The sequence below is a fragment of the Triticum aestivum genome, chromosome 5B, assembly GCF_018294505.1.
Source record: "Triticum aestivum cultivar Chinese Spring chromosome 5B, IWGSC CS RefSeq v2.1, whole genome shotgun sequence".
Classification (NCBI taxonomy): domain Eukaryota; kingdom Viridiplantae; phylum Streptophyta; class Magnoliopsida; order Poales; family Poaceae; genus Triticum; species Triticum aestivum.
Genome location: NC_057807.1, coordinates 298,801,552 through 298,810,286, shown reverse-complemented (window position 1 = coordinate 298,810,286; position 8,735 = coordinate 298,801,552). Strand labels below are relative to the sequence as shown.

General features: G+C 41.2%; 1 protein-coding gene across 1 annotated transcript; it reads right to left on the bottom strand.

Moving 5' to 3' along the window:
- Positions 1-889: 889 nt before the first annotated feature.
- Positions 890-6,286, bottom strand: LOC123111505 (HSP-interacting protein). Its single transcript, XM_044532311.1, has 3 exons — positions 3,637-6,286; positions 2,710-2,932; positions 890-1,016 (listed from the first exon to the last, which is right to left on the bottom strand). Exons 1-2 carry the CDS (start codon positions 6,284-6,286, stop codon positions 2,775-2,777), a joined length of 2,808 nt encoding a protein of 935 aa, XP_044388246.1. The 3' UTR covers positions 890-1,016; positions 2,710-2,774.
- Between the last annotated feature and the right edge of the window lie 2,449 nt (positions 6,287-8,735).

Sequence of the window (8,735 nt, the reverse complement as noted above, 5' to 3'; positions counted from 1 at the left end):
TAAATCTTATTGTCTCCACCTTACTCTATATGACCTCAAGTTAGCACACTTCCTGGAGTTGAATTTTACAATGAGTAATGTGCAGCTTTGAGTTATCTTTTAGAAATGGAAGCTTTTATTACCCCTGGCCTCTGCATCCTAAGATGCATGTGCAGTTGTAGGTAACCGGGATATATGAATGAATATTTCATATAACTGAAAAAAAATGCAGAACTCTTCTAGTAGAGTAGGATCGGATGGTTGTTCATTAAGTTGAGTGCCTCTGGCTCCATGAATCCTTCAAAATTACGCAGTTCTCTTGTACAATAAATGTTAAAAAAATCATCAATAGGAGTGCCTTTCTCCTTTCTGCATATGTGCAGTGCATGATAGTTTGTAGCTGGAGTGAAATTCCATTGAAGCAAGTTATTAGAAGTAAAATAACACCAGGCTAAGGAGGACCGAACGGATCTATGATATGTACCAAAGAAGAGACCATAGCTGAAAATCGCAATTTGGGGATAATAATTAACCACTAAGAATCGATCTCTAAATCTAAGGAAGCATATTTCTAATAGAGAGAAACTTATCTAATCATATCCCTAATCTATTGTCAGGTTCCATCTGTGCAATGCAATGAAGCGCAAATCCTTTGCGTTTTCTCGAGAAAAAAAGGTTCCATCTGTGCTGCTAACCCAGTATTGTTCATGCACACAAATAGTGGATGTGAACTGTTACTCTATTTTCAGCAGAGTACATATGCCAAATCCTTCTAATAAAGTACATACCATTCGATCATTCCAAAACTATAAACTTTCACACTGAACTTTAACTCTTATATGTCTACAACTGTTGAGATTAACTATGTATCTAATAATGCGAAGTTGGGTCTCTTGCATCTGTAAAATAGAGCTGCAGCTTGTGAAATACTATCTTGTAAGCTTTGCAAAGTGTATCCTGAACACCTCTTGTAGTTTGAATTGGAAATATCATTTGTTTCAGTTCATGAATATAGACAGTTCGGAACAGTCAACAGCCTGCAGAACATGTCAAGATAATTTCGTATTTGAGCATGCATATGGCTTGGTGTGCTCACAAAACACATAAAGAAATTGATAGATACAAGATGAGTTGACAGAGCCTGTAACATATGGAAAAGATATGCTGAGAACTCAAGTTTCTCCAATAATCAAAATAATACTAACAGAATAACACATTGACATCACCCACCAGGCTGCTCTAGGTATTGGACATGGTGTTATTCATCAATTCATACCTCCATAGCATTGGCAGGCGTAGGTGGACAGTCCCTCACTGGAGATAGATAACCAGGAAGTGGCTGGCATAGCCAGGAGGTGATGTGAAATTTCTCATCTTGCAGATCCGGGTACCACCAAGTGACACCCTTGGGGTCTTAGAGTGGAGTATCCGCTCAGTGATGCTTCTGCCACCAAGTGACATCTTCCGGGAGTACCATGCTGAACAAATGTTTCCTAGGGTGAATGAGAAAGCAAGCGGCTGAGGGATGCTAGAGTGTGTAATGAAGAAGAGGAGATGCCACTACATCCATCGCATATGTTTCCACTTGCCGAGACAAGGGAGAGAGACGAGTAAGGGGAGATAATAAGGTACGGGAGGGATGCCACGTAGGGCCAATAAAAAATCTTGTAATGATGTTTTTTTATTTTGGATGTGGAGAGCTGATGTGGCTGCCACATCAGTTAGCCAAAGTCCACCTCAGCTCAAAGCTACCCTTCTATTGGGGCAAAGGGTACAATGTTACGGTATTGAGGGTTGGACTTGCAAATAAAACATCATTGAAACTGGGTTGCAATTTGAACCCGCGGCAATAATTGATGAACCAAACATATAACTTTTGTATTCTAATACCCATTGCTCAATTCTGGTTATCAACCTTGGGAAAAAGCTTTGTTTCTTTGGTCATCTATATAGAGCATCCTCTTCAGCAACAGAGGAACTATAATCAGTGTAAGAACCGATTCCACTAACAGTAAAAGCAGAACATCTCTATAATACATTATTTTGCGACAATATAGAAAACACCATCTTCTTTTCAGCTCTTCTTGCAGAAGTCCGGTTTTTAGCCCTGAACATTTAACCTTCAACATTACAATCCAAACTATGAAAGCTGTCCACTGCTCTGCTCTGTTGACAGGCCTGAACAATGAAAAACTGAGGTAGCTAGTGGCCTCCTCAAAGCATCTCCGCCCTTGCCATGCTGTCACCATCAATGGGTCTAATGACTAAAGGAGATGTACATGTTGCTCCTTTTCGGCCACCCACTGTTGTCATCCTATTCCTATCCCAGGGGCGATGCCCTGATCTAGATGCCACCACCTCCAGTGCTAGTGGATGCTAGAACTCTTCAGAGACGGTTCTCCAGGGTCCCCGGCATGACCATCGAGTTTCTAGCTTTCAGCATCATTGCTGCTTAGCGAGGAAGTCTAGAGGGGAAGATGCTTGATTGGAAAGGGTTGGAGTATTAGAGTGAAATGTGGCCCCAGTGCCCACAACACTTCATTTCGTTATATCATTATGGTAGGATGGATTTTCCCTATATATATATATCCAGTCATTATTATGGTTTATATTTAATGATTCCGCATGGTGAAAAAGTTGCCGCGGTTACTTTTCTAGGACTAGTGTATTAAATCAAATAGATATCTTGGAATAACCTTAATAATACATCTCATTAAAGAATGAAATTACCTTTTCAATTAGTATCAACATTCGTATCCATGTCGACAGCATCAAGTCCTATGTTAAATACAAGCTCATGTGTACTTTATGTGCTCTAGTACATTATGCAGCTTCGAAGGCTGTCTTCGAAATAAAGGTTCAAGACGGAAAGAAGAACTACCATTTTCCAACTTTTTAGCATCGTACATTTCGTTCCATGCTTGAACTATCTCATCAATCTTGAAGCTCAATCCTGAATAACGAAGAGAAAAATCTTAACAACTTATATGCCCTTGAATGTAGTTAAGAGGATCTAAAATTCGAACTTCTAGCATAGCAGATTAGTTAAGTTAAAATGTAACAATTAGCACCAGGATTAAATGTAATTTTTGCTATTTGTAAGGCATAACATGACCAAGACAAATTAATGATATCTGATTTTCTTGTCCATAAACATTTCTGAAGTAATACTGAAGTTGTTTCCGGAATCTATTATTACAAATTGTAGCATGACAGTTGTTGTGGACATACCTTACTATCCGCTGATGAAACCAATTGTCTTTGGATAGTGGCAAGCTACACACTGACTATGGCAGATCCTAATGTTTGTGTTTCTTCGCGATAACATACAAGTCTATATAAGTTGGATATTTGGAAATGTGTCGTAGTCTTTTTTTTCTACTATTACAAATAGCCATCCACCAATTTTGGTTAACACTAGTGGTCCACTAAAAATATTCGAAGATGGCTCCCTATGTTAGGGTTTAGATTGTCTTTCTCAATGAATGAGGTAGTAAAACTTGAACTGCATGCAGAAGCTTACATTTCCCAGAATAACCATTATAAGAAGCATGAAATTATTAACATACATGGTGTACATATACAAGTTTTGGTATTGATGATTTAGCAACAGAGGAACAAAAAATTACAGAAAAAGGTCACACGATTACATCATACCTTCTTGAGTTTTCTCATTCGCACAATGGTTCTTTATCATTACACTGATATCTGCCAGCGAAGCTCCACCGGTCTTAAATTTCTCAATTGCTTCGGTGAGACTCTCCTCCCAGCTAGCAAGACCTAACTGGAATTCTACTACTGATCGCTCATAAAGAATGGTAGCCCATGAAATGTTTAGCTGTGATCGCATATTTGAAGCTTGCTCAAACGCTTCATCTGCTGTTAAATCTTTTTGGTGCCCATCCAATCCCAACTTATCCAGTAGGATTTTCTCCTTTTTTGATTTAGACAATCCTTTTAGTCGCAAGTATTCTATCCCCTCCCACATCTCCATTCCTTTTTCCATGTTATCCTCAGCACGATTGAATAGCTCTAGTACTTCAGTTCGCATGTCTACCTTACAAGCATCTCCATAACGCCAAGACAGCTTTGCTTGCTCAAACTGTTGATTTCCAAGCGCAATAAGGCCTTCATAAAAGTCTGGCTTTACATCCACAGTATCTTCAAACTTCTTTCCAGCTTTGACGTATTCAGCGCATGCCAGTTCGTATGCGGTTTTGACCTGGGAAAGTACAGACTCCTTTGAAGCATCCTCTGATAAAGATAGTCGTTTCTTTGCGCGAGACATGTGTATGTTGCCCCAGTTAAACAACGCTAAAGCTGCCATTTCCTGAAATTTTGCCTCTGCCGCATGAAATATCTCCTGGGCTTCTTCGCTTGTGATGGTGTCTTCCATTGCCTCAATGCACAGCCGCGTACCGAGGTCACGGAGATCCACTAATGCATCAGAATCAAAACCAACATGGTTCTTGAATAGACGAGCGAACTGCACCATCCAGTCATCAGCATATGATGAGCTCTTGTCTTCTGCTGGGTGTCTAGCGCTTCCGCACTCAGAGATGCTATGCTTTCTTTCCAGTGTTGCCGTAGAAATATTGGGCATGACGATGTCCTTGGTGATCTCGCGCTCAGGACTTACTTCTTTTATGTACAGCCGAGCGGGTCCTTGCTTCAGATCCTCAACCCACCTTAGTTCCTCAGTTGATGTAATGGTCACCAAGTCACCCTCTATGTCCTGAAACTTAAGAAGCATTGCCTTCAGGTGGGGACTGTACTTACACCGAGCTACGTTTATCGCTTGCCGTAGACTACAGTCTTCTGGAACAAGTGCAATCCTTATGTCATCTCCCATAACAAACTTTACAGTCTTTGTTTCTCCATCGGTAGGATATGCGCGCTTCTGTTTTTGGTGCTCATCTCCCCCAGGACTTGCTACTTTAACTGAAGTTTGCTTTTCCTGCTTGTCCCCTCCACGACTAGTATGCCGCTGTAAGGAGCGTCTTGCTTGGTTGCCATTGATAAACCTTTCATACATCTCAGTGTGAATTTCTTGGTTACTACGGCTAGTGGTTGGTACATCCTCAATTTGCTTTTGACGCACATCCATATCGGCGACTTGATTCTGCTTTGTATGCATTACCTGCTGATCCTGACCACTTCTCACCTTTATCTCTTTGAGGGGCTTTTCATGCTTATTTTGACTCTCTGTTTCTTTGTGGTGCATTTGTTCCGCATCCCACGGAGCATGCTGCAGTCGTTGGCCTTCATCATCTGCTCCTAGTTTCTGCTGACCATGCTTCACCTGGTTCTTTTCCGTGTTTCTTTTATCCTCGTCATGATTATGTCTCGATGGCATCTCCCGGGTATCATTTCCTTCATTGCTTAAATCATTCTCCATGTGGTTTTCTTCACTGCACTCTTCTTCGTTGCCATCTTCATCATTCTCTTGCTCATCGTCATCGTGAATCAACCACACCTCCTCAACTATGGAATTGTTTCTAAATCTGCGAGATACTTTCCTCTGGATCTTCTCTTTTGAAAAACCGGCCTTAGGCTCTACCGGTGACACAACCTGATTCTCCAACAAATTTTCTGTCTCCATCTCCTCCCTAAGGCTCTCGTAGAGCTCCAATGCAGTGACATTGTTTGGTTCCAAGCTCAGCACCTTCTGCACATCCTCACAAGCCAGATCCAGCCTATCCAATGCTTCAAAGCATCGTGCCCTTTTCAGCAATGCATTTGTATACTTCGGCGATGCTTCCAGTGCTGCGTTGCACTCGTCAACCGCTCGTTCATAACTCTCAGGTTTCATATGCATGTAACATGCAGCAATATTGCAGTGGAGGAAGGCGATATCATCGTGCCCCTTTGGCAAGAGCTTTATTGCCTTATCAAACTCAAGGGCCGCCCCCTCATAATCCCGCTTCTGGAATAGCTTTGTCCCCTCTCCCTTAAGTTCGATAGCCTTCTCATAGTCTCTCTTCTGGGATAACATCATCTTTTCCTCCAATTCGGTTTTCGCCCCCTCTTCCTTGGAGTCAACAGCTGCCTCATCCTCCTTGGAAGCCCCTTCCTCCTTCAGTTGGGTGGCTGTACCCTCCTCCTTCAAGTCAATAGCCGTTGACGCCCTTTCCTCCTTCTGTTCAATGGGCGTCCCCTCCTTCTTTAACTCTGTTACCACCCCAATAGCGAGGTCTTCATCTTTATTCACCAGTGAATTGGGAATGTCCTGGCTGCTGCTTGAACTAGGTGCGCAATTAATTGATCCAGATTCACTTTGTTTCTTCTCGCTTGGCATCTCCTCCATGCTTCAGAATTTGCAAGCCTTCCCTTTTCCCCAAATCAAGGAAGAGGCATTTGAATTACACAAGCAAGCTGTTCTTGCGCCACCTTTTTCTTTTCTTCCTGGATCAACAAAAGGATCTTTTGCTCCTCCTTTCAGATGAAGTAGCCGCAATGATAATGAAGAATGAAGTCGAGGAATACGGGAAAGAGAGATCGAGCAACAAGGATTCGCTCCTCCCTCTTCCCCGTGCAAATGGACACCTTACCCTACCCTGACAACTCCATTGGGAACACACAGGATAGAATGATGCATCAGATGGAGGAGGAACTGGTGGGGGCTGTCCTAAATTTGGCAAGAAAGTAAATGCAAGGAGAAGGGGAAAATGCTTGAAGGAGGAAGAATGGGGCAAAGGGGAAAGCAAAGCATGAGGAAGCATGACACGAAATGGAGCAAAGGGTTGGATGGGCGGGGTGCGAGCAGAAGGGAAGCCACACACTTTTTGGGTAGCGTCAGGGAACCATGGCATGCATGTTCCTTTTTTTGGGTCGTCCCTGAAAGGTTTGAAGTTCGTCAGCTATATTTGACTTGTGGCTTCTGTGGTTAGCATAGTGACTACGTGCGCATCAAAACCATTTTACTAATTTTAGCGCTTTCTAAGACTAATTTATCTAAGATAAGAATGGCTATAAGCCCACTTGGCACTTCCTATTTCTTCCTGATTTCTGCTGCACATGTTTACTGGAGCAACGTAAACATCCAAGAAAAGGTTTCAGATCAGAATGTAGGCAAATGTTAAGACTCTTCTACTTGCCTCACTAGCCGTAGATTGGTCGAGAGTAAAATCGACATGAAAGCACAGTATGTGCATGGAAGCAACATCCGAGAAAATGACGAGTGATATTTTCTTTCCGTCCGACTATGTCACATCTAGATGTGAGATAATATCTCACATCCAAGCCCCCCCCCCCCCCCCCCCCCACTCCCAACTTGTTTTTTCGTATTTTTTAACAGTATATACACAAGAAAGCTATCACGATTCACGTATAGCTACACGCGCTCAAAAAAGTTCGGCCGTGGCCGCTACGCATGCACGGTAATGTAGATCAGTCAAGGTGCTTGTTTGTGTGCTTGGTTTAAGGCTAGCTTTGCACGTACGAGCGAACGGCAGGGAACTTTATTTTTTCCTGAGAAAGGGAACAAATGTAAAATAAGAATATTTTCTGGAAATGTTGAACATTTTTCAAACATATTTTGAATTTTGAACAAAATTTTGATTCCAATTTTCTTTGAAAAATGTGAACATTTTTTTATTTTTTTAGTTATTTTGAAAGTTTTAATTCTGAACATTATTTGGAAAATGTGAACAATTATTGAAATGGACTATGCTAACGACTAGTCGACTGGCCGTTAGCGACAGATCCGCACGACTAGTTCCTATGTGATCGCTATCTTTCCAGCTCGCTTTTCATTGATATTTTTCCTTTTCTCAAAAACCATGGTAAATCGCTAGTGGTTTTTTCTGGTTTTTCACCGTATAATATGAAAATAAAATAAAAGTGCTTGAAAGAGGATTCGAACCTAGGTCTATGCAATACCTATTGAGCCTAACGACCAACTAAGCCACCTTTTGTTGTTGTCTATTGTAGATAAACAATGTTATTTGAACCTTTCTTATTTCTGCCATATCAGAAAAAAATAAAGTTTGTCTTGGTAACTTTGGCATGACCAGCATGATAACTATTGTATGAGCAACATGATAACTATACCATGATAAGGCTGATAACTACAGTATGAGAAAGTTAAGGCATGAGTAAGTATGATAATTTAACACATAAATTACCGATGAAAATGTTTTAAAAACTTTTTTCCCTTGGATGAAAGATACCATGGTGTTTAAAACGGAAGATATTAGTTATCAAATCTGTGATGTATATATTATCATGCTTTTTACATAGAAATTACCGGGTGTATATTTTTCAACAAAAAAATCAAAAATTATAATGGCGTTTATATGTGAGTTATCAGCTTAGTATGTGTCTACTAATAAGCTATTTACACATAAATTACCGGTGTTGCCCCCCCCCCCTCGCCACAGTCGCCACATTTATCAGGGTCGGGTACATAAATTATCAAGTCTGCGATGTGTGAGTTATCATGTTATTTGCATAAGAGTTATCGTGGTATGATTCAACAACTCCTCCCACCCTACCCCCGCCGATAAAGTTATCAGGATTGGGTACATAATTTATCATTTCTACGATGTGTGACTTATCATGTTATTTGCATAGAAGTTACCGTGGTATGTTTCAATGACTACCCCCAACCCCAACCCCACCGACAAAGTTACCAGGACTGGGTACATAATTTAATGTCTATGATGTGTGAGTTATCATATTATTTGCATAGAAGTTATCGTGGTATGTTTCAGCGACTCCCCCACTCTGGCCCCTCCGACAAAGTTATCAGGATT

Excerpts from the sequence above, each read along its gene's own strand:
- LOC123111505 (XM_044532311.1), bottom strand. The coding sequence starts at position 6,286 with ATGGAGGAGATGCCAAGCGAGAAGAAACAAAGTGAATCTGGATCAATT. Across the intron at positions 2,933-3,636 it reads GAATGAGAAAACTCAAGAAG|GATTGAGCTTCAAGATTGAT; the intron begins GTATGATGTAAT and ends TTCGTTATTCAG.